The sequence below is a fragment of the Saccopteryx leptura genome, chromosome 2, assembly GCF_036850995.1.
Source record: "Saccopteryx leptura isolate mSacLep1 chromosome 2, mSacLep1_pri_phased_curated, whole genome shotgun sequence".
NCBI classification, from domain to species: Eukaryota; Metazoa; Chordata; class Mammalia; order Chiroptera; family Emballonuridae; genus Saccopteryx; species Saccopteryx leptura.
In genome coordinates this window covers 312,860,936-312,886,995 of record NC_089504.1, presented here as the reverse complement: position 1 = coordinate 312,886,995, position 26,060 = coordinate 312,860,936, and the positions used below count along the sequence as shown (strand labels likewise).

Genomic DNA, 26,060 nt, shown 5'->3' with positions numbered 1-26,060 from the left:
AAAAAAAAATCTCAGCCTTAGTATTTTCCTCCACTCGGCCTCTCTGTAATTTATGTTTTAATTAATTTTTTTTTCAGTTGCAGTTTTTTACATTCAGTATGATTTTGTATTCGTTTCAGGTGCACAGCATAGCGGTTAGACAGTCATGTACTTTACAAAGGGACCCTCCTGGTATTTCCAGTCCCCCCCCCACATAGTCGTTACAATGTTATTGACTGTATTCCCTGTGCCCACGAGGACTTTCTATCAACTTGTCCTTGTCAGTTCCTTCACTTGTCCTTGTCAGTTCCTCCAACCTCTCTGTAATTTATACATAAATAAATATAAATACTCATGGGTGCTTGTTTAATCTTTTTAATTTTAATTGGGGTTTTTAATAAAAACCATTCTGCAGACCGCTGCTCTGAGTTGAAGAAGCGAGGAGTGGCCGCAGCGGGGAGCAGACCCCCGGGATCTCTGCGCTAACCCTCGCTTCCATCACCATGTGCCTGGCTCTCTGATGTAACTGGAACTTTATCCTTTTTTCTCCCCTTACATCTCAGATTTCTGCCCAGGAAAGTAGGAGGAAGAAGAAAGAGTACATGGACAGCTTGGAGAAGAAGTAAGTCCCTTGCCAGACTGCTTGCAGTTATTGGGTAATACTCACAGAGAAGTGGGAGTTGCAGAGCTCTTGCTTTCCAGGAGCGGGTAGGGGTTGGAGCCCTCTGCCGCCACCATCCAGTCGCTGGTGTATCAGCTGTGTCTCGCCTGCCACCTAGTGGTGTTCAGAGGGGACGCTTATATAATGGCAAGAAGTGAAAGCACACTGAATCTTTTTTTTTTTAATTTATTGGGGTGATATTGGTTAATAAGATTATGTAAGTTTCAAGTATACAATTCTATAATACATCATCTTATATTGCATTGTGTGTTTACCACCCGAGCTCAAGTCTTCCGTGAACATATATCTGACCTCCTTTACCCCTTCCTTCCTTCCCCGCCGCCCCCTCCTCCCCGGTAACCACCATGCGTTTATGTCTGTAAGTTTGTATTTTTGTCTTGTTTGCTCATTTGTTGCTTTTAGTTTCAAATCCAACATATAAGTGAAGTCACACGATTCTTAACATCTTCTGTCTGACTTATTTCACTTAGTGTCATAGTCTGAAGGTCCATCCACGGCACTCGATCTTAGCAGGCAGTTGTACCATATCCATTTCCGACCAAAGATCCCTGAGTCTTTGAAGGCTTCCTTTCCAACAAGCGCAAATATTAACATTCACATACACACCCCCGCACTCCTCAGAGGAGAGGCGCCATTTCAGCCTAAAGGAGTAGAGCTGATTAATTCATTCCACTTGGCCACCCTAGACAAATCTGTTTCCTCATTTTCTGTTGGCATCCAGGGTCAAAAGGTTTCTGTGAAAATCTGTTTTTTGCTTTGTTGGGACGTGCATGTTCCAGCGCCTGGATTCCTTGTCTTGAGGGCCTGGGTTCTTCTCCCTGTCACCCTGCCTTGATCTCCTTGGCTCCCTATTAGTCCTTCTGGCCAAGAGTAGAGCTGGCGGCACCCAGACCCTGTAGGGCAGAGGGACAGTGTGATGGGCATTGCCAGGCAGGGAAGAAGAGAGAGAAGACGAGGTGGGAACTCCCTAGCAGGAGTTCACACTGTGTGCCATCCTGTGCGTTATCTATTATTCGGGCACTTGTTACTCAGCGCTTTCTGTTTTTGTTCCTTCTGTTCCACACCCTTCTTCCCAGTGCAGGTTGGCCAGGCCTTTCCCTCCCTTTCCTGGAGTCATCCGTGAGCTTTCTCTGATCCCCAGCTGCCTCCAGCTGAGCCCCGGGCTCTGCGCTGCTCTACTGATGGGACTGATCTGCCTCTTTCTCTCCCCTGTATAGAGTGGAGTCTTGTTCGACGGAGAACTTGGAGCTCCGGAAGAAGGTTGAGGTTCTGGAGAACACCAATAGGTAAGTGTGGCTGGCTGAAGTGCCCAAAGGACGGTGGGGAGAGATGGGGGCTGGCGGACCCAGCACCAGAGCCAGAAGGAAGGCGGAGGAGATCACATCGAAAGTGTAGATGTGGCCCTGGCCGGTTGGCTCAGTGGTAGAGCGTCGGCCTGGAGCAACGCCCCAGAGGGGCAGAGCATCGCCCCCTGGTGGGCATGCCGGGTGGATCCCGGTCGGGCTCATGTGGGAGTCTGTCTGACTGCCTCCCCGTTTCCAGCTTCGGAAAAAGAAAAAAAAAAAAAGAAAGTGTAGATGTGCTGGGTGCTCAAGTCGGCTGTACCCCATATACACACAATACACACATGCACACACACATGCACACACGCCTCCATGCAATGACACACCTGCACACATACCGCAGACACATGCCTGTTCTTTACTTTTCCTGAAACACATGGGCTTGATGAAAAGACTGATCCTGACATGGGCTGTGATTAATGGGGTTAAGAAATTGAGTGTGACACTTGAAACCATGTCCACACAATAAATTAAAAATAAAAATTTTTAAAAAGGGGAGTTAAGGAGAGGTTTGTAGGAGAATAAAGTCCATAAGCTTGAGTCTCCTGAAGAGAACATCCAACTGCAGAGGTGGGCAAGGAGGCCCTGGCCACTCTGTTCTCGCCCAATTTTATTAAGAAATGGTCTTTATTAGTAGGAAGTATTTTCATTTTTAATTACTGTTTTGAAAAAAAAAAAATTATCTAATTAATTACACGTCAAACCCGTTTTGCAATAGAACTAAAAGGGCAGAATGAGCTAATGAGTTTCTCCGGGATGCCCTGTGCCAGCCACGCTTTTTCAGCCCTTTACTGATGTTAGCTCATCTAACCTTCCGGCAGCCCAGGAGGTGGTCCTGTTCCTCTCTCCAGGATACACAGGAGACAGCCGAGACTCAGGAAGCTTCACTAATTCGCCCATGGCCACACAGCAGACGCCAGAGCTGCATTTGAATGCAGAGTCTGACTCTGGAGCCACCACATAGAAGGACCATCTGGGCTTCATCCCCAGGTCCTGTGCAGGAGAAAGGGGTTGAAGTCCAGGGTTAAGGAACAGGCAGGCAGTTGGGGACTTTCACACACAATGTGTGTTTGTGTGTGTACCTGGCTCATCCCTGTGCTTTGAGGGGAAGGGGATTCATTCGGTGATCCACTTGCCCTTAGTTGTTAGAGATCCGATTATTCAAGCATGAAAAAATGGATTTTTCAGTAAGCAAAACGTTAATCATTTTAAAACTTAGTTCATGCCTTCTAACAGTTCTGCAAATACTAGAGGATCAGGTTAAATCTACCTGCCTGTCATTTGATAGTAACATTATCAAGTCTTCATGGTGTGTTAATCGTAAGTTAAAACTATCATCCGGGGGGAATATTGGACCCACTGAATTTCCCTCTGCATTCTGGGAATGTGCTCTGAGATAACAGATCAAAGGTGGTCGCTTCGAGTGCCCTGTAAACATAGATGGCAGAAGTAACCATCACCAACTCCCTGTGGCATCCTCTTTTTTTTTTGTTTGTTTGTTTTTTTTTTTTTGCATTTTTCTGAAGCTGGAAACAGGGAGAGACAGTCAGACTCCCGCATGCGCCTGACCGGGATCCACCCGGCACGCCCACCAGGGGCGACGCTCTGCCCACCAGGGGGCGATGCTCTGCCCATCCTGGGCGTCGCCATGTTGCGACCAGAGCCACTCTAGCGCCTGGGGCAGAGGCCACAGAGCCATCCCCAGCGCCCGGGCCATCTTTGCTCCAATGGAGCCTTGGCTGCGGGAGGGGAAGAGAGAGACAGAGAGGAAAGCGCGGCGGAGGGGTGGAGAAGCAAATGGGCACTTCTCCTGTGTGCCCTGGCCAGGAATCGAACCCGGGTCCTCCGCACGCTAGGCCGACGCTCTACCGCTGAGCCAACCGGCCAGGGCACCTGTGGCATCCTCTTGATCCCCTAGGACAAAGGAGGCGTTTCCAATACCACTAGGCACCTGCTTTCATGGTCACCTTTGGCCCTTAGTCTCCTGAGGTTTCATCCTTTCTTATTTCCACCTTTATTCCTGCCAGAGTGGTTCTCTGGGTCCTGAACCCTGTACCAGGGTCTGTATCCATCTCTTTAGCATTAGGAGCAGATAGGAGTTCCCATGTATATCCTAGCACTGTCTGCCACGGAAGCCTCGTGTTCAGAAGTGGGACAAATCCAGGCCGTGAACTCGTGAAAGAGGCAGAGAAATCAATCCAAGATAACTTGGGAATTTGGTCCCTGTTGGGTGTCTTGGGTATCTGGGTGTCATGTCTTCCCTCTACCACATGGGGGCAGCAGAGATGCAGCACAGGCTGTGCTGAGAACAGTGGGTGCTTGTGATCCAGGGTCTCGCCTTACCTCTACAGGCTGACCTTAAAAAAACTTAGGAAAAAATAAATAACCACTCATGGCCATTGTACAAAAATTAGAAGGTACAATCATTTAAAAAATTGCTGTATTAATACCCAGACATATATTTACATTTTGGGATATTTTACACGTTTTATAAATTTAGACTAGATTATACATGTACTCATTTCTGTTGCACATACTTTTTTGTTAGAAGATTTTCAGTTTCACAGAATACACTGGCTGTATGTTTATACCTGTACACACATTTCTACAGAACCCTCACTTATCAGATTTGATAAAGAGCTGTCATCTGAGGACCATTGACACATCTGGTTCTGTGGAGCAATAGCCCGTATTTTGCCAGTTGTTTTTATCTTTTAAAATAATGGGTGTATCTATTTTCATATGATATTTATTATTATACAGTATGAGGTCTGGGAACAGATGGCTTATTTGAGCTTGGGGTCCGCAGATCTCGTGTCCTTCTCTGGGGGTCAGTGGTGGGTTTGCCCCTGTCTGCTTTACTGTGTGGAGCCTTTGCCCGGCCGTCTGGTCTACTGGGTGTCCACTGGGGAAGACTCCCTCCCAGTGCTGCCTCTGCTCAGTGCCAGGGCTCAGGAGCCTCCGCTGCTACTGCCCCCGGAGGTCTCATTCTCTTCTCATTTCCTTTCCTGCTTCAAGACTTACCTCTCCTGGCTGACCTGTGGTGGCACAGTGGACAGAGCATCAACCTGGGACACTGAGGCCCCAGGTTCAAAACCCTGAGGTTGCGGGCTTGAGCGCGGGCTCACCAGCTTGCGTGCGGGGTTGCCGGCTTGAGTATAGGATCATCGACATGATCCCCGTGGTCGCTGGCTTGAGGCCCATGGTCACTGGCTTGAGCAAGGGGTCACTGGCTTGGCTGTAGCCCCCCGGTCAAGGCATATATGAGAAAGTAATCAATGAACAACTAAGGTGTCGCAACTAGGAGTTGATGCTTCTCATCTCTCTCCCTTCCTGTCTCTGTCCCCACCTCTCTCTATCTCTCAAAGGAAAAAAAAGACTTATTTTTCCTGGTAGACGAACCTTATGTGGTGGTAATGGCCAACAATGGATTAATCTGTAATCTTCTCACAGGTCATCAATCGGGAAGCTCCTGGGGTTATAATTTCTAAGTCCAGCAGCTTTCAGTGGGTTTTGGCTCAAGAGGTCCAGATACAAGTGTGGCTGCTCTTGATGCTGTGGGGACAGCAGGCCCACCCTCCCTCTGCTTCCTCCCCAGGCCCTCCTGCTCCCCACCAGGGCCACCCTTGCTCGGAGGACGCCACGCTCGGCAGCATGACTGTGATGTAAACTGGGGCAGTCTGCTGCCCTGAGCCAGCCATGTGGAGTTGGTGTTGTGGGCGCATGGCCAGGGGAGGCCTTTGGATCCTCTCCTCGTGTCACACTGGGTGCGTGGCCCAGTGTTTGAACCACACACAGGGCCGGGCCTGAGGAACACACACCTGTGTTTGTGGTCAGTTTATGCTTCTTGTTTTGTTGCCCCTGGGAGGCAGCTGAACAGAGGTAGAAGCGAGGGCTGGAAGTGGACAGGAACCTGCGTCACCAGACGTGGGATGGGACACCCTGGGTGCCACTGTTTCATATGGTGGGAAAGGCGAGTGGGTATGTCATCGCTGGCCCATTAAGGAAAAACACCTGCCTCTTCACATCGTACTGTTTCTGTGCTGCACACCGCGAGGCACTTTTCCGTGCAGGCGAAAGTGAGTGCTCAGATTGGAGCCAGCGCTGAGTCTTTGGGTTTGCACTGCCCTGGACAGCTGCTGTCTAGCTCCTGGTGGGTTCTAGGCGACAAGCCCCTTCTAGCTGAGCTCAGGTAACCAGAGGAGGGTGGGGACAGGAGGGGAGGTGAAGAAGTCCTCCCTCCCCTTCTGCAGCCCTGCCCCAGTGCCTCTCGGGCACAGCTGCCAGTGTGAAAGCACCTTCATGCTTCCTCTGCTGAGACGATCCGCTAATTGCAAGCCCTCTGGAAATGTGTGAGATGAGAGAGAGGGGGTTTCCCAGGGGCCCCCCCTTCCTGTGCTCAGTCAAGAAATACATTTTCACTTACATAGCATAGGTAGGACCTGAAGCCTGTGTGTGGGTGCCGGAGGATCCCCCCGGCTTCCCTGGGCTAATCATTCTCCCCCCTGCCCTGGTCTCATTCCTGGGACATCCATCTTTCCCCCTTTATGTTCTTGTCTTCTGCACATCACACATGCACACTCACACACACACACGCACACATACATGCACTGCCTAGCCCAGCTGTTTTCGGTGTCTGTGGCTCGGCTTGCTCTGTTTATTTTTTATTTTTCTGGGGGTCTGCCTCCTTGAGCCCTGATTTATAGAAGCTCATGGAGCTTAGACTTGCAGTATATTGTAGAGATCATCTTCTTTAACTTCCAATCACTTCATTTCACAGAAGGGGAAACAGTCCCAGGGGGGTTAAGGTCATCCAAATGTTTAAAGGTAGAATGGGGACTAGAACTTCACCACTTTGTTTTTACTTTGATTTCCCTTTGGTTGTACCTCTTTCTCCTTTGAGGACACTGACTTTCTGAAGCACGGGGTCAAGGGTAGACCTGAACAAGAGGGTCGTGCTTTTGACTCCATGTCTTAGAGAACCCTGCTCTGGCTCTCCACTAGCCACACCCTGCTGCATGGGACAAGTGGTCAGCTAGACCAAGGGGTGTGTCTCTCCAGAGCTCTCACTGGACCCCTTTGGACCATACCCTGGTACCTGAGACCTTAGAATTCCCTGCCCCAAGGGTCTTAGTCCATTTCCGGACCTGGGTGGATCTCTACCCAAATGAAGTCTGTTCAATGAGGGATTGACCAGGACAACAGAGGGCCACCTGGTAAGCCAATGGGTGGCTAAATACAGCTCTTTGTGAGGGCTGAGTTTGGAGTTTGAACCTGGGCAGGTGTGTGCCTGAAATCCTTCACTGCGTAGTGGATTGGGGATTCCATTTGGTCTGACTCACAGAAGTCATCAGGGTCCCGGGCCAGAGACAGAGGACGTCATCACTCACACCACAGCAAGCAAGCGTGAGCTTCAGTGGATTGGCATCCATTCTCCCTGCCCGCACATTCCACGATGAACCCGGGTGGATGTTGTGTTCCCAGTGGGTTTGTGTCCCAGCTAAGGAACCCTGAGCTTGGGGAACCCACTGCTTTTATAGCAAGCAGTAAAGAAGCCTGCTCTGCACCCAGGGGGATTCATGACTTCCTCTCTTAAGGTTATCAGCTTCATAAACAACCCGTGTTGTGTCCCACGGGAAAGAGCAGTGAGGGCCTTGCTGTCCTGTGTCGTCAGTAGGATGTGTGGGAGCATGAGAGACCCCAGGGGGACCCTCTCTCCTCAGCAGTGTGGCACAGAGCCAGAGAGGCGAAGCAGAGGGGCGCAGGCTATGCCAGGAGTAGTTCTGGTGATACAGCTGCTTTTGGCAAGAAACCCTGGGCAGTCCAAGAATTCTAATTTCAAACCGGCTTTGGAGGGAGGTGGAAGGGGCAGGTGTTGGGGGCACCTCCGGGCCAAGTTTGCCTGGCTTGATGTGGGTTGGGTGAAGAGAGGATGTGTGGTATGGTGTGGTATAGGGGTCTCGGTACCCTTTCCCCAGACTTCGTGGGAATAAGGGACGTGCTTGTCCTGACCTGTATCTCTGTCGTTATCAGAAATAAGAATACCTAGATTTTCCTCTTTGACCTTCCTCCTGGCCATAGTCCTCTCTGTCTAACTCCACGCTTCTTGTTCTTTAAAATCTGTATACAGTTGCTGGTCAAGGTCTTTCTGGCTAATTCCACCGGGCGGTGGTTGTATCCGGGCTCTGCTAAGTTGTTTGTTCAGCCACACAGCTGGGTCATGGGCACCAGCTTTGTGTATCCGCTCCCTACACGCTATCCTGGTCTTTTTTGTGTGAATTCTCCTCCTTGCTGTAAACTGGCTGTAACTGGCCGAGCCCATTCCCTTGTTCTACACAGAGGTCATCGAGTGCTGATGAATGACAAGTTACTCTTCTGTAGCTCTTTACCTCAGTTTAATTCACTTTTCATGGCCCTGTGATCTTCAACTTCTGGTTGTATGGAGAGTACAAGCTTTCTTTTCAGACAGTGAAAACCTTTCAGACTTCAGAGAATTGTTGGGTACTAGACTAAGTCCCCCAGCGAGACTTGAAAGGCATTTTAGTGTAATTTAGTGGTAAAATAAGAAATCCCACAGCCTCAGAAAACATTCTAGGATGCTCTTTTGTGTATTCTTGGGCCAGTAGGGAATAGACTATTTCAGAAGTGCCCTCTGTCCCCTGCAAAATAAACTTCTTGTAACGTAGCAATTACACAGGAAGAGAAACTATTCATACCTCCCCTTTTGTTTAGGTTAGAGCCCCATGGACAACGCTCAGGACTTAAGTAGAAGATCAGACATAAATAAGCACTTAACTCAAAGTGTAGAATTTTCATGGCACGTGATTCTCTTTTGCACACGTCACACTTTGGATGAATAGTTATTTACCAATGCATGATACCCTCAAATATTTCATGTTCTACTTGATTGTTTTATTTTAAAATAAACACAGCAGTCACAACCTGATAGTTTCTCACACTCCACGAGTGGTTCATGATTTGGAATTTGGAAAATACTTCTCGAGATAGTTCCAAAGGATGTGGATAAAGTTCCTCCATCTCTGTAGAACGACTTACCCAGACAGTGCTTTATATACGCACACATCTGTCCGCACACATCTGTGCGCGTGCACGCGCCATAGCCCGGCTAGCTCCGTTTCTGAGTAAGGTGTGCTACAAGGTTCAATAGGACGCATGTCGCTGAAGAAGCCTGGCCTGAATGAAGCTCAGCGAGGAATGGGGAACCACCCATTTATTCTTTTTCCCGGGTCCTGGTTTCTGGCTCCATAGAGAAATCAGGTACTTGAATGTTCACAGTATAACATGCAATAAGGTAGTGCCTACTCTCTATATATAAATGAAGAATATAGAAGGGAACAAAATTAGACCAGAGACAAAGAAAACACCCGGCTCTTGATGCGTTGCCTGGTGATGATAAGATTGTGTCTCACACTCTTGGCTACTTTCTGACTGTTTTGCCCAGTTTTCTGTGCTACGCCTCCCGGGATGCAGGGTGCCGCTTTATTTTGGGCGGGCCTGGCAGCTTCTTTCGACTGCTCTTTTGCGAGGGACCGCACAAGGACAGAGACTCAGTTTATTTTTGCGTCTCACTGCAGGACAGAAATCCACTTTTTTCGGGTGCATGTTGGACACGCCGGTCTGACAAGCCGTGAGAAATCTCTTGGCCCAGATACACGTTGGTTAAGAGTACTCCTTTCTCTAAATTAAGACCCGACTCCCGGAAGCCTGAGAATTCATTAAGCCATAATTAGCCACGATCACGGATGATGTAGAACACAGCTATCAAGGAGAAGTGTCTATTGAGCTTTGAAGGCACTTTCGGGTCAGCCGTCTGATTTTATAGCTTTAGTTTTGGAAGCGTTCTTTGATTTATCTGATTGATGGCTGCCATTTCTCTCCCTAGCAAGCAGGGTCACGGCTGTCCTCCGTGCTGCCAGTGGTGGCTGGGGCATCTGTCCCAGTGACATCTGGGAGAGTAGCACGTCATCCCAGAACAGTTATGAGGTCCCGGGGTCTCCCTGAAGGAGGCCTGGCTTCTTCTGTCCCTAGGAGAAAGACGCAGCAAGCATTTTTCAAAGGGGCATTTGCTTTGACACCCCCCACCCACATACCCCAAAAGGGGGCGCTCTCATTGCTCTGTCAGCTGATGACGTCAGGAGAGTTAATGTTGCCCATCTGCCTAAACGCGGGGCTTACCTGGGAACGTGATGAAAGGCAAAGAGCCAAGGCACCAGGCATGGACTCTGGTCTCTCTGCCTTGGGAGCCTGTCCCCCCGTTTTGGTGACCGTGCACCACCTCAGCAGCCCTGTCACCAGCTCTGCCGGGCTCTGACGGAGACACAGGTCTTCTCGTTCCCATTTCCATAAACGAGGCCCAGGTCCGAGTCCCTGACACCTGCGGGAGGGCCAGGAGCCCCTGTGATGCTTGTGCCTGTCACTCGCAGTTCATCCGGGTGTAGCCAGAGAAGTGCCGCCAACTGTTCATGTGCTGTTCGTTTTCATTTGCGTCATTTTCTCTGAAACTTTGTGCGTACGCGTCTCATGGCCGTTGGGCTGGGCTTTCTTGTGACTTCCCGATGCGGATTGGTCCCTGTTGACAGTACCTCTCCTATCTAACGGTGGACTGTCTCAGCTCCGGGGAGGAGTGCTCGCCCGGGAAGTGGGTGTGCGGGCACTCACTCAGCTCTCAGCCGCGCGGGGTAGGAATGGCATGCACTCGGGACTTTCAGAGAGAGGGAAGAAAAGGTGTGATGAGGAAGAACAGCTTGCTGTATCACGTGATGCTATAGTGGCAAATGTGTTCTTTTGTCCCAGCTTTATTGACGCATAGTTCACAAGTAAAACTGTAAGATATTTAAAGCGTACAGCGTGATGATTCGATGTATGTATACATAAAGGAGTCCCCACATTGAGTTAATCAACATGTCCATCACCTCCCATATTTACCTTTCGATTTTTAATTTTTTGGTGAAAACATTTAAGCTCTATTTTCATAGCAAATTTCAATCATCCAATACAGTGCTGTCGGCTGTGGTCACCATGTTATACATTAGCTCTCAGACCTTATTCATCTTGTAGCTGAAAGTTTATACCATATTACCAACCTCTCCCTGTTTCCTCCACCCGCCAGCCCCTGGCAAAAACTTTTCACCTTTCTACTCTTTGTTTCTCTGAGTCCGACACTCTCCCCTCCGCCCCCACAAGATTCCACTTTTATTGATACCGCCTGGTATTTCTTTTTCTCTGTCTAGCTTATTTCACTTAGTATCACGTCCTCCAAGGTCATCCATATTGTCCCAAATGACAGGATTTCTTTAAGAAAGTAGAATTTAAGGTGATCACACTTATCAGTATTTCTCAGCCTTGCGTAATGTACGGACCACTTTTTTTTTTTTTTTTTTTTTCATTTTTCTGAAGCTGGAAACGGGGAGAGACAGTCAGACAGACTCCCGCATGCGCCCGACCGGGATCCACCCGGCACGCCCACCATGGGGCGATGCTCTGCCCACCAGGGGGCGATGCTCTGCCCATCCTGGGCGTCGCCATATTGCGACCAGAGCCACTCTAGCGCCTGGGGCAGAGGCCACAGAGCCATCCCCAGCGCCCGGGCCATCTTTGCTCCAACGGAGCCTTGGCTGCGGGAGGGGAAGAGAGAGGCAGAGAGGAAAGTGCGGCGGAGGGGTGGAGAAGCAAATGGGCGCTTCTCCTGTGTGCCCTGGCCGGGAATCGAACCCGGGTCCTCCGCACGCTAGGCCGACGCTCTACCGCTGAGCCAACTGGCCAGGGCCTGTACGGACCACTTTTAAAGACAGTGTTCCTCGGCCCTGGCCGGTTGGCTTAGCGGTAGAGCGTCGGTCTGGCGTGCGGGGGACCTGGGTTCGATTCCCGGCCAGGGCACATAGGAGAAGCGCCCATTTGCTTCTCCACCCCCCCCCTTCCTCTCTGTCTCTCTCTTCCCCTCCCACAGCCAAGGCTCCATTGGAGCAAAGATGGCCCAGGCGCTGGGGATGGCTCCTTGGCCTCTGCCCGAGGCGCTAGAGTGGCTCTGGCCGCGGCAGAGTGACGCCCTGGAGGGGCAGAGCATCGCCCCCTGGTGAGCAGAGCATCGCCCCTGGTGGGCGTGCCAGATGGATCCCGGTCGGGCGCATGTGGGAGTCTGTCTGACTGTCTCTCCCCGTTTCCAGCTTCAGAAAAATACAAAAAAAAAAAAAAATTTCATAAAGACAGTGTTCCTCAAATAGACAGAAACATGAATTGAGTCTCAACTACGTGTGGTTATATTTCTAGATAACCATAAAGCAGAAACAATTTACAACTATGTAGCAAAAAAAAAAGAGAGAGAGAGAGAAAACTCTTTATTTAAAGGAATCTTAATTAATGATGTTAATTAATGGGATGAATGATTTTGTTTTGCTTGAGTTAAAGTCATGGCACCAGGTAAATATGTAGCGTAGTTGGGACCACACACAGATTTTTGGGTTCAGAGAGCCTTCCCTCTGCATGTGCTCAGGGTGGTTCACATTCTGCCCCCTGTCTTATCAGTTTAACTGCTGAAAGTGATATCATCCTATGGCCAACCCATCCTTCATTGGTTTATACCCAGGAGACTCGTTTTATTGGCACTTGCCTGGGAGAAGTTGCAAACCATGGGACACCCTGCTTGTTTCTTAAGCCCTTGGAAGCTCCTCAGAAGACAGACTGAATGAGAGGCAATTTATCTGTGAAAGCCCCCAATTCTGCAAAAATGAGTGATGGGTTCATGTTTCCCAGTGATCCTGTCTGGCTTTCTGAAGTTACACCACACCACACCATGCATTTTCTGAAACTCTTTGAGACTCAGGGAGAAGCACCTGCTTGTACAATGTTTCCACTTTGCCTCCTGCCCTGGGCTTGGGGGAAAGGGATGAGGGAGGGAAGAGCTTTAACTCGTTTTCTTTGCTCGTGCAAAAATGCATCTCCGAGGCGCTGATTCAGGAGGGTGTGTTGTGAGATCCTTTTCTATGGCTCACGGTGGTTCAGGGTTAGCAAAGAATTTCAACATCTGCTTTCTATGTGACTTTAGGTCAGAAGATGTGTGACTCAGAGCAGAATATACTATTCTCAGCCCAAACCCTTCCCTTTTAAGGGTATGCACCGTCCAGTTTTAGGGATAGAACAGTTCTGTTTTGCTTCTGCTCACTGTCTCTTTTGGGAGAAAGATCAGAGTCAGCGTTAGAGGATGGTGTCCGCGACCCTGGCTCTGAGCACATGCCCAGATCAGGGTTTTCGGCTCTTTCATATTTTGGCTTAATATTTGGCTGTGGAGGTGCTGTGAGCCTTCAGGGACCCTGGGCTTGAGGTGCTACATCTGTTTGCCTCTCTGCCAGTCTGGTCTTGCCTCTTTTTTTCTTTCTTCAAGTCTGCCCTCTGAGGGATTGCCTTGTCATTTCCAATCACAGCCACCACCTCTGGTCACTCCTTCGCTTGTTCTCTGCTGGGCTTTTCCTCTTCACCGTACTTTTCTGCTGTCTTACGTCTTCTTCCATGGTCAAAATGGTCTTTTAGCTTTCTTCCCCCCCAATGGCTGACAGGTAAGTCCTGACACGTCAGGGACAATTTGGGGCATTCCCCTCTTACCGAGAACAGCACAAGAACTGGACAAGCTGTGAAAGTGGCTGCTTTTGAGCCCCAGGACGCTCTGTAACGCTGGCCCTGGAAAGCCCTGGTGTCCCTGTGTTCTTCCAGAGGGGGCTATCCCTTGTCACTCTCTTCAAGTTCAGGCATGAAGTCACGGCCACTGTCCTGGAGCTCGGGGGGCAGATCCCCCCAAAGCGTTGCTTCTCTCTCAGACTCCATCCGTGGTTTCCATTCTTCCCATCCGCAGGACTCTGCTCCAGCAACTGCAGAAGCTTCAGATGTTGGTGATGGGCAAGGTTTCTCGCACCTGCAAGCTGGCCAGCACGCAGACCGGCACCTGCCTCATGGTGAGTTTCCCGAAGGGATAGTACCGGCACGGCCCCCACCCGTCCCCCAATCTCCAGCCTTTCTCCCTGACCTGCCAAGTGCAGGTGCTGTGAGGGCGGAGGAAACGCGCAGCTCCCTGCGAGTGGCTGACCTATGGGAGCTGTCCCTGGGCGGGGCCTCCCGGGTGTGACGGGTCCACAGGGCCGCCCGGTGGGTCTCAGAGCCGAGAGCCGACAACACCGGTGGTCTCCCTCCCCCTGCAGGTCGTCGTGCTGTGCTTTGCCGTGGCGTTCGGCAGCTTCTCTCAGGGCTACGGGCCCTATCCCTCTGCCACCAAGATGGCCCTGCCCAGCCAGCACTCGATGCCGGAGCCGTACACCGCCTCCGTGGGTAAGACGGCGCGCAGCGCGTGGGAAGGTCTTGGGTTCATTTCTCTGGGGCTTTCTGACAGCTCAGCTGTCCAGAGGGTGCCTGATGTGAAAGTCTGGTTTTTCAAAAGTGGTAACAGCCTGACCAGGTGGTGGCGCAGTGGATAGAGCATTGGACTGGGATGCAGAAGACCCAGGTTCGAGACCCTGAGGTCGCCAGCTTGAGAGCGGGCTCATCTGGTTTGAGCAAAGCTCACCAGCTTGGACCCAAGGTTGCTGGCTCTAGCAAGGGGTCACTCGGTCTGCTGAAGGCCCACAGTCAAGGCGCATATGAGAAAACAATCAATGAATAACTTAGGTGTCACAACGAAAAACTAATGATTGATGCTTCTCATCTCTCTCTATTCCTGTCTGTCTGTCCCTGTCTATCCCTCTCTCTGACTCTCTCTCTGTCTCTGTAAAAAAAAAAAAAGTGGTAACAGACCCCTCCCTTCCTTGTCTCTACAATTACACGTGGTAGTATTCTATTGAGTGGGAATTGTCCATCTAAAACTTCAGCTTTACACAGTGTATTATAAGCCACCTTTTAAAATAATATCTGTCCATTGATGGACCAAGGGAGACAATTATAATCAGAATAGCTTTTCATAATAAATTATTTTATTGGATCCTAAACAAAAAAATGTTTACAGTGTCACTTCTCCATTGAAAGAGGGAAGAGACAGGTGTGTGAGGGGGTGCCTGCTGGGGTTCCGCCTTGTGCTCCTCCCCCACTGGGCTGAGGCTCCACTGGGAAGTCTCTGCAGCACGACAGAGCCCACTGTGCAGGCTCCTGCCTGTGACTATGTTCCCTGGCAAATTCTGATGTCTCCTTTCTGAGTTCTGGTAAGGGGGAGGGACGCGGCTTTTCCCCGGGGGGCCGGGAGCATTCCGCTTTCATGGGAACATTATGGGAAGTCCTGGTGTTTCTGCCTTCATGCTGTAGAATGAGACGTGCCCTTGTAAGAGTTTGTAAAGTGACATTAAAGAATCGGTCGGTGATATAAAACAGTATGCCCGAGATTGAGAGACTTCAGAGACTGAGGTGTTAGGTGAGACTGTGTGATAGTCTCACCTAGCTCAGTGATCTCCGTTAAGTATATGTAGGAAATACACAGGGGATATGTAGGGGTCATACTGCCCATGAATTCACAGACACTGCAGGACCAACTGTGGAGTTAGAGGGTATTGGATTTGGATGACACTGTCGTGCAGTTCGGAAACAGTTGTGGGCTTCAGGCAAGTGTGTCCCGTCCAGGTATATGACAGAAATGCTAGCTAGCATTACAACCAAATAATTTTGGTGGTCCCCTGGGACTTTCTTATTTCACTAAGCGGCTAGATCTCTAAATGTAACTGGAAGCCCATGAGAGCATACATTATACAGAGCCATGGAGCGACACAACTATCCTATAGAACAAAAGAGACTGTCCTTGCCATTTGATTTATGGCTCTGGGTCTCCCCTCCAGTTTCTAAATGAAAATGCAGTTTCCTGCCCTTGTCCCTTGTCTCCAGGTCAGACCCACGCATTGGGAATGCTTAGTAACTGGCGGGCCATCTCCAAGTACTTTCCTCCCGTTTCCCTTGAAGTGTTTTCCCCCAGATGGTTCGGGTGGCCAAGGAGGGGAGTTTTTATTTTCAGAGCAGCGGGAGATGGCAGTTTGCATTGTGTTTGTTTGGTTTTTATTGTTCTACCAGCACTGTGTAATTGGTTTAATTTTTCAATGCACAGAACTCTGAAGCCTTTATAGAAAGCCAGCTCCAGTTGCTCAGTCCCAGGCAATCAGCCCACAGATTGTCATCTGCCCCAGCTCTGGGCAGCGAGTGAAGGGCTGTGACGTGCCCTCGCGGTCTCTCCCTAACGCCTGTCACTTTGCTCTGTCCTCAGTGAGATCCAGAAACCTGCTGATCTACGAGGAGCATTCTCCCCTGGAGGATCCGTCCGGCCCGGCCTCGGCCGGGGAGCTGGGGCGCTGGGACAGAGGCCCCGCCCTGCTCAGGGCATCGGGGCTGGAGGCAAGGCCGGATGTGGATCTTCCCCATTTCATTATCTCCAATGAGACCAGCCTGGAGAAGTCGGTGCTGCTGGAGTTGCAGCAGCACTTGTGAGTTACCTGAACACACATTCCACCCCCGCATGCGCTGACAATGGTTGTGAGTCAGCAACCTAGACTGTGGGCGGAGACCCCTCAGAGTCCTTCAGCTCTTTTTTTTTTTAATTAAATGAGAGGTGGGGAGGCAGAGAGACAGACTACCCCATGCACCCTGACCAGGATCCACCCAGCAAGCCCACTAGGGGGCGATGCTCTGCCTATCTGTGTCGCTGCTCTATTGCTCATCAACCAAGCTATTTCAGTGCCTGAGACTGAGGCCATGGTGCCGTCCTCAGTGCCCGGGGCCAACTTGCTTGAATCAAGCCGTGGCTGTGGGAGAAAGAGAGAGAGAGAGAGAGAGAGAGAGAGGAAGAGGTTGGGGGGATGGAGAAGCAGATGGTTGCTTCTCCTATGTGCCCTGACTAGAAATAGAACCTGGGACTTCCACATGCCAGGCTGGCACTCTCCTGCTAAGCCAACTGGCCAAGGCTCCTCCAGCTCTTTCAGGACCTGCTTCCAGGACTCAGGACTCTCAAGGGTCTACTGTTTGCCAATAGCTGCCCTTAACAGAGATGGGAAAGGGACCTCCATGTCTGCCATGTCACTGGGGAGCTGGCAGTGGTGGCTCCACGACACTGGGAAAGGGTTTGACTCCCTCTTGCTCTCTTCCTCATCCCCTCAAAGCCACATGGGTAAACATACAACTCAGTCATAGTCGAATGCTTGCGGTGCAAATGCAGCCTCCAGACACCTTCTCTAGCTTCCTTCCGAGTAGACATACACATATGTGATGCTACATACATATGTAAGTAAACATGCATTAATTATAATTATACTTTTATAGGAGGGATGCCATGGAAGAGGTGCTGTGCATGTCTGTGCTTCCATATTGAAAATAACATATCTGGCTCCAATTCTACATGAGTTGTTTCCCTTAGGTAGTAATGGAGAAAAAATTTTTGTAAACACAACGGCTTATATGGGTGCCAGGTGTTGCTCTTGTGTCAGTGGGGGTCCCTGGGAGAGGTAGACGGCACGGGAATGAGGGTCTGCATGCACACCCCTGGTTATGTGGGTGTGGTTGGTGACTGCACTAAACTGCCCCTGCGCCTCCGAGAAATGGTGCTATTCCAGCGCAAAGGGGAGACCGTCTCTCACTCTTCAGCTTTCCCCCTCTGCTGCAGGGAAGGTTCTTAATTCCACACGCTTTTACAGGTTTACATTCTACGTGCATATGTAACAGGTACTAGCACTCACCATTTTAAGCACTAAGCAAATAGGATCTATCAACCTCGTTAAATACTTGAAGAGGTTAGGCATCATTATTCTTCTTCTTGTAGAGAAATTGTAGGGCAGTGGAGACCCAGCTGCCCTCTTAGCTCAGCTCTTCAAGGCCCCATTGATGTCCCGCTTGTTGGGGATGTCTCCTGGGTGTGGGAGCCTGAGTGTCTAGAGGCTTTCCAGGCCTTCCACGCTTTCATAATGTGCTTATTTTCTGTTACATATTGTTATTTCAAGTTCATTTTTTGGGTTATTTATTTATTAATTTTTTTGGTCTTTATTTGGATTATTTGCTATGCTAAACCAGGGATTGGCCTTTAACTTTTTTTTCTTTTCTTTTCTTTTTTTTTTTTCATTTTTCCGAAGCTGGAAATGGGGAGGCAGTCAGACAGACTCCCGCATGCGCCCGACCGGGATTCACCCGGCATGCCCACCAGGGGGTGATGCTCTGCCTATCTGGGGCGTCACTCTGTTGCATCCAGAGTCATTCTAGCGCCTGAGGCAGAGGCCACAGAGCCATCCTCAGCGCCCAGGCCATCTCTGCTCCCATGGAGCCTTGGCTGCAGGAGGGGAAGAGAGAGACAGAGAGGAAGGAGAGGGAAAGGGGTGGAGAAGCAGATGGGCACTTCTCCTGTGTGCCCTGGCTGGGAATCGAACCCGGGACTCCTGCACGCCAGCCGACGCTCTACCACTGAGCCAACCGGCCAGGGCCGGCCTTTAACCTTTTATTTTCTCCTTCTCAGAGTCTAGCATAGGACTAACCATCCTCTGTGATTAAGCACTTTAAAGTACTGTATAACAGATTGGTACCAAACTGCCATGTTTCTCCTCTGGGTTGGGATGTCTCCACTTGTGTAGGGAAAGGCAGGGAAGTGGGCAGATAGGCTGGTCGTGGGGGACTTTGGGAATGGAGAATTGCTACCGGGAGGGAAGGGACAAGAAGCATGCTCTGGCCAGCCTGCAAAGTTGCCATCATGAAACGATTGTGTCTTCCTGCCCAACGTGGCTAAGACTTCTTCCTTCTGCTGCCATCACAGGGTCAGCGCCAAACTGGAGGGGAACGAAACACTAAAAGTTGTAGAACTTGACAGAAGAGTGAACGCCACCTTCTAAGAGGCGGTCCCCACCTCCCTCTTTCCCGTCGCTCTGCTTCTACGTCCCCAAGCCGCCTTTGTCTTAACGCCTTCCCTCTCTCCCACCGGATATGGATGAAGACACGGAGGAGCAGCCATGGCTTTGGACAGGAGGACAGCCTGGGATTCTCGCCTGCGGTGAGAGCGCCTTCCCCTCCAGTCCCGCGTCCCTCCCTGCGGAAGGGAGCCCGGTATCTCTCCTCCCTCTTGCTTACCGCCATAGGACATTGTTTTAGAGTCAAGGGTGGGACAAGCGGGCTTGTTTCTACCGATAGTGCCAAAAAGATACTGCCTGATTCTCCCCTGGGGAGGTGAGACACCTGCTTGAAGAAGAGATGGTTCTTATTCACTGGCAACCCCAGACTCCAGCCATTCAAGTACCAGGACACCCGTTGGATCAGGCAAAGCCCTGACAGATGTCCCGCCTTCCTCCGCCTGGGTCTCCCGTGTGTCTGCCCCCATCAGCCCCGGAAGTGCCAGGGTGTCCAGCGAGCACCCCCTGCCTCTCTGCTCTGTCCAAGCCCTCCAGCCCTTGCCGACTGCCCCTGCCTCTGGAGCGAAGGCTCCCCTTTCACCTTCTCAGGCCGCAAGTGCAATGCCTGAACAAGTCAGGCTTTTCTACCCCAGGCAAACCTGCCCCGTAGGACTCCGTACCCTGTGCTCCCACACGCCCATAGATCCGCCTCCCCGGCTTCTCCTCCCCATTTGTAAATAGTATTTATTAGCTTGCTGTGGCTTCCCGCTAGCGACCACACTGCAGAGATCCGACGCCTCCCTCCACGTCAGCACATCTTTGGTTGGACTTTGGCACCGGGGTCCCCAGTCCTCCAGATCATATGTGGTTTCCTTCTCTTCGTTTTTACTGGAGGTCGATCATTATGGTTGGGGAGCTCCTGTAAGCACACGCCCTCCTTAGAATGGACTCAGAGGAAAAGATGGCTCAGGCCTGTTTGTGATTCTGTGGCCAGACGCTCTGTCTGTCCGGTGCCCATCACAGAAAAGGGGAGCCCTGCCCTGGGCAAGAGGCGTTCCGGACACCCGCGCTAGCTTGTCCCGCACACCTGCTCCTGGCCCCTCCCTCCCGTCACCCCCACCCCCACCTTACCCCCCTCTTCTGCCTCCACTCAGGAGGGGTGCCTGAGGTCTGCTCCTGGGGTCGGAGTAGGTGACGTGTATGTATCCACAGTCTTACCTTTGATAGTCAGGTTTGGCTACTTTGCAGCTCACCCAAAGAGACATAACCTAACCCCCCCAACCTACTTTTTTTATTTTTAATGATTAAACTAACTTTTGTAGTTAAAAAAGAAAAATCTTTTCTCTTTCATACAAATAAGAAATGGAAATTGCCTTTTTATTGTGTAATGTAGAAAATTTTCCTAAAGTGTTTTTCTCTAGCTGGTAAAAGACTTTGTGTAGGAAATGTGCTTACATTTTGTATGTTATTTTTAGTAGTAGCTGAAGAGCCTATAGCTTTAACTCCTCTCTCCTTCTCTCTCTTTCTCTCTCTCTCTGTCATCCATATTGTCACTGGAACTTGTACTTAAGAGGGATTAAGCTCACAGCCGGGCCTTCCATTCCCTCTCGGATATGGGATTTGGTGTCTTTGACATTGGCCATCAGACCTTGTAAGCAGACGTGTCTGTCCATCCGGGTACATTTGGGGCTCACCGTCAGTGACTCCTGTGTCTCCCTATTGTGATGTAGAGTGTTCCAGACTGGGAGATGGCCAAGTTCCTCTTCTCAGCAGCGTGTGAAAGTGATCTGACCGTCCTGACGGTCCCCCGCCCTGTCCCTTACACTGGCCGGGGAGGGCTGAGACCATTGGCTGAGCGGGAACAGGGCTTGCCAGCCTGCCCTCTGTTCCACCTCCTCTCTACTCACTTCTCTCCTTTTCATCTGCTCCAGACCCTGGGAGCAGGGCCTGGTGGGTGCCCGGTAACCATGGGCCACTGCTGACCCGTCCCTCCCTGTAGAATGTCATGTAATCATCAGCCACAGGCAGCCCATGAGGGCCCGAGAAGGGGAGAAGACAGAATCAACTGAAGTCAGTGTTTGGATGGTGCCAAAGGAAACGTTTCATAGTTAAGGGCAGAAGCGTGAGGATGGGTCAGCCTACCCACTGGCCGCACGGAACTGGCTTGGGTTTGCGAGGCTCCTGAATTAGCCAGAGTGAAACCCTGCTACCCTGAATGAGGAGGGCAGGAGGGAGGGGGCACCGAACAGGCTGCCCTGGTCCTCAGAGCTGGGAGGATCTCATTTGCTCCCCCGCCATTCTTGCCTGACATCCCTCTCCCCGGACCTCCGCCCAGCATGGCTTTCTGTCTGGGAAACCGTTCTTCTGAACGGAGTCTGTAGAGACACGAGGCATCGCACTGTGAACTCAAGAGGCCGTTTGAGGAGGGGGGTGGTTCTAAGAGCCAGATTGTCGCTTTGTTGAGAAAAAACTTCTGCCCCCCATCCTTGCTTTGACGAGCGAAGGAAACTAAACAGTTATTCCTTTGGGAGGACGTAATAGGGTCGAGGGCCACAGAAGAGTTGAATAATAGTAGGTGAGTCCCAAATAGTTAATAGACGTTGTGCATGTTTTCCGGCCCAGAACATCAGTGGGTTTGCTTTCCCGACAGAGCGGTCCCTCAGACTGGTCAGTGATCCCTCGTGAGCCTTGACAATTTCAAATAGCGGCAGGCTTTGGCTTCCGAATCTCAGTTTTGGAAAACACGAGACGGTCCGTGCCACCATAAACCATAGAGAATCTACGCGTTAATCGTATTTTTCACTGTCGCAAACTGGTTTTCCTCCTCCCTTTCTTTGATTGCCCCCATTGAAGGAGAGAGCCTTATTAAACGTCAGCCAGCAGGTGCTTTGTGATTGGATGAGACCTGAGTCACTCAGACCCCCTCCCCATGCCCAGCGGGGCTCCTTTCACAACTTTCAACTTGGCACTTGGAAACGGATCCCGACCACGGAAGGCCAGGTGCCAGTTTTAGGAAAGAATTGCTGTGAAGCGTTGGACTCTGGAGCCTCGCGCACAGAAAGAGCGTTATGTCAAGTCTGACAGCTGAACGAGATTGCTCCTTTAGGGCCCCGGCGGTGGTGACACCAGTGGGGACAATGGGAGGTGACCTTTTGTGGAAGCAGCTTTTAGCCCCACTTTTTTACAGACCCACTAGAAATACCGTGTAATTTTTATTTTAATTCCCAAATCTCTCGGTGTTGCCCATGTACTGAGAGAGAGCTGTGAATCCCATAGCCCCCGTGGAACGGGCGTGTGGAATCGACTTGTCTGTGTCCAGAACTTTTGTCGCGTTTTATGACATATTTTTGGCACATCATGGCCCCTTCCTCCCCGTGTCCTCAGACCAAGCAAAACCACAAGAACAACCTCCGAGGCCCCTTAGGGCCAGCTCCTCTGAACGCACCTGTCACTTGAGAGGCAAACTTGATTGCGATGCACAAGTGGAGACATCCCGCACAGAAGAGGGACCCTCCGGACTGGCCTTGGACGTGCGGAGGCTGGAGATGGAGGAGGAGGCTTTCAGCACCCCCTGCCCTTGTCTGCCACCAGGCACTCGCTCGGTTCTGTTGAATCCAGTCTTTGAGGACTTTCCTTAAGGACACGAGCACGCCTGCTTACAGGGCTGGCCGGACCTGTGAAACAGTTGGCAGGTGGTAGTCTAGTCATTTTATTTGAATGCTTTTTACAGAGAGGATTAGGAAAAGCGTGGTAAGATAAGCCCCTCTGGCTGGGCAGAGGGGAGAGCAGAGGGCCGTGGAAGGGGGTCTGAGGAGCCAGAGACGGATTTCAGATTCTCCATCCCTCCATCCCTCCATCCAGTCACTCCCTTCTGAAGAACAGTGATGCTTAAGTTCCTGGTGAGGAAGGGGGGTGAGGAAATATCACTAATCAATAGTCATTCAAACACACAAGTGCTAGGATTCTCATTCTTTCTCTTTCTCACTCTCTCTCTCACACACACTCCTCTCTTGTCTTAGAAACTCGTTTGTGCCTTACATGTGCCTTATATATGAGCCCCGGATGATGGAGGACTCCTGTCCCCAGGATGTGTTATATATAGCCTTGTAGTTATTAGATTTATGGGTCTGGGAGAAATTACTTTTCCTAAAGGCTCAGAAATGGTTTCCTAAAAGTGGGCGATAATCAGATTTGTATACCAGGAGGAAAAGAATCGGGGTTCTGTCCATTAGGAAAATCCCATTTTTGTAGAGGTGCAATCGCATCAAAACATGGCCAGCGGGTGTTAAAGGTATTATAAATCCATATAGCAGAACATTTGGTGTGAAGGAACCGGGCCCATTTGGGGATTAATGCGCGAGCCCTCCACAGCCGAAGGGCCCGCACCGCCTGCAGGAAAAATCCATGTGTTGTTTCCTTTGGCCACTTTGGGCAACCTAAAATTCAGGAATGCTTTATTTTCTCTCGGTTTTCAGAAGGAAGGGGGAAAAAAAAACATTTCTGGAGCACTTATTAAGTGCCGGGTGCTATGCTAAAGAAGTTCCAAGTCTTTTCAGTTTGTAGACAAGGGCAACTAGCTGCTCTGAGCTAGAGAAGCAACTCAATGGCATTGGCTGTGCGGGGCGTTCGTGCTCGGGGTTGAGGGGATGCCTTGGTGTGAACTCACTGTAAACCTGTAAGTTCTCTGGGTGGGAGTCACAGTGCCTGCTTCCTGCCTGGTCTGGCTGCCCGGGCAACATCCAACCAATTCCTTGCCTCGTGCTGGGGATATCCGCCAGATGTTCACCTCGTGTCTTCATCCAAGCTCCTTTGAGTTCCAGCTAGCAAGCTTTGCAGCCTGGAAAGGAAGAAGGCAGGGGTCTTAGCTCTGTTTCTCTGCTGCTATCCTTTGTGCACCAGCTGGCCCAGAACATGAACTTTTGGCACCATGGACCCAAAGCCTACACCACTTAGAAAATCTCTTTTGGATAAAACGCTTGATGAGTCTATGGACACCAGCATTCCTTGACAAATTCTGAGTGACCATTTTTTAAACAATGCTGAGCAGACCCTGAACTGTAATCAACCATGCGCTTTAATGTCTATACTGACAGCTGGACTTTCCTCCCGTTTGTAACAGGTTGTATAGACCCGCAGGGCTTAAGTCTAAAGACATTGCGAGTCTATTATCTTTTGTATTGCGCTGTTTATTTTTAGATGACTTTTTATTCTTTATCATAGCCTACGTAAATACCAAAAACATAAATGCTTTGTAACTTGTACTTAGTTGGGAGGGGGGGGGGGTGAATTGAAGTTGTTATGCTTTTGTATTTCCATTTCTTGCGAATAAAAAAAATTTTTTTTCTTAAAATAGTAAAATGTCATCCAGTCTCTGAAACCCTGGTAATCTGGTTTTAAGAGCAATTGTTTACCTTATGAGCATGGATTTGTACGTGTGTCCCTAACCATTCCTTTCTGCTTATCTAGTTGAACCATAAGAAGCCTCAGACCAGCTATCTGAACGTGATCTAGTGCTGACCCCAAGGCACAGGGGGAGGAATATTGAGAAATGTAATTGCTTTTTCAGTCCATGTCAGAAAGAAAAAGTGTCCTCTAGAGATTTCTAGCCTGAGTGCTGTTTTCGTTGTCTCCTCTTAACTATTCCGTAACTATTGAATAGATTTCACAACTCTGTGGAGCAGATCATGCCTTCCCTGGTTCTGGCGTGCAGGAATGAGGCTGGGGGTATGGACTTGAGCCAGAGGACAAGGGTCCTTCTTCATCGGAACAGGTGCGGAGGACACCGAACGCAGTCATGCTCCAGAAATTCTGATGACATGGTTGCCAGAGGTCAACATGCTCAAGCAAAATCATCTTATTCTATTGCAACCTGTGCATTCAAGTTTAATTTTCTTCACTTCATTTAGCCTCAGAAAGAGTACCCGGGGTGATGGCCACCAAAGCCATGGAGTGTGCTTACTTGGAAACAAGCAAAAACAACATTCTCTTTGTTTCTTAGCAGCATGCCTAACCCTGCTTTGGGCTTGGGGGTGCATTAGTTTCCTGTTGCCTTTCCTTCTGAGCACCTTGATGTTTTCTGTTCCTTCATGGGGTGAGGGGGGTTCCCCTGGCAGCTTTAGAAACAATTCCTTCCTCTTCCTTTCTTACATTGGGAGCCTGTTATGGAAACCTCCTCCTCAACACTCTGGTGATGTGTGGAGGGGCCTAATACCCACTGGTTTGAGAACATTCTGTATTAACCGTGCTCTGGTATTTCCAGTATTTCTGATGCTTTGACATCCGGGGCCTTGCCGGTCCGGGAAGGACTGCCCCTCACTCAGCACTAGCCAGTCCCCCGAGATAGTAAAGGACTTGCTCCTAAGCATACCTTTCATATGCAAATAAACCAGTCCAGAGCCCATACCCAGCCCCTGCCTTTAGACTCTCACAGGGGCCACTATCCCTCTGCCCTAATCACCCCAGGGCCAGGTACCAGACAACTAGGGACTGTCCCTGTTCCCCAGAGCCCACTGAAATTATTTCAACTAGCCAATCCTGAGCCTCCTTAGCTCACCTCACTCATTCCCACCTGCAGAAACCACAATAACAGCTCTCACCTAACTTTTCCTCTTATTCCCTCTGCTTCTGACCCTCCGTGAGGTCTTCCATGTTGTGGCCTGCTCCCTCATCTCGGGAACTGTGAGCAGCAAACTACTTTTCAATGGCAATGGTCTTTTGATCCATTGGACTCACCATATTGGCATAATAATAAAACCTCGCTTTTAAAACAAACTTCTTAGGCATCGCATGGCAAATCAGAGGTCGATCCTGGACTCCTGAGTATTTGGGGTTTCACGGATGGGTCTACTGTGATTTCGGGGACTATGATACAGACTTAATTTTCTCCTGACATGTTAGTTGTCATTGTTGTTCCAGGGAAGAAGTTGAATCCTCCAGAGGGTGAGGGGGCTTTTTCGAGGGGAAAAAGGTAAATCTGAAGGCAGGTGTCTAAATTCCTAGTCCTATGCTTAAGTGCCAGGATCTGTCACAGCTTTTACCTTTGAAAGTAAGAGCTAAAACAAGGAAACACTGGGGTACAGTGGGAAGAAGAACCAAGCCAGACTCAGGAGATACAGGATTATAGGTTCCCAATTAATACCATCAACTTGCTGGCCTTAAGGGAAAAGACCTTGTCTGTTGTGTACCAGGTAATGTTCATGTATTATGTACAATCTTGTTTATTTC

At 50.1% G+C, this 26,060-nt stretch overlaps 1 protein-coding gene across 1 annotated transcript in view; it reads left to right on the top strand.

The window, feature by feature from the left end:
* CREB3L2 (cAMP responsive element binding protein 3 like 2) overlaps window positions 1–21,288 on the top strand; it is a 99,097-nt gene extending 77,809 nt beyond the window's left edge. Inside the window, exons 7-12 of the mRNA XM_066362798.1 lie at window positions 543–601; window positions 1,879–1,947; window positions 13,868–13,967; window positions 14,211–14,337; window positions 16,244–16,460; window positions 18,767–21,288. Of these exons, the coding sequence (XP_066218895.1) occupies window positions 543–601; window positions 1,879–1,947; window positions 13,868–13,967; window positions 14,211–14,337; window positions 16,244–16,460; window positions 18,767–18,842 (648 nt within the window). The 3' untranslated portion in view covers window positions 18,843–21,288. The remainder of the gene's footprint in view (window positions 1–542; window positions 602–1,878; window positions 1,948–13,867; window positions 13,968–14,210; window positions 14,338–16,243; window positions 16,461–18,766) is intronic.
* Window positions 21,289–26,060: the final 4,772 nt, after the last annotated feature.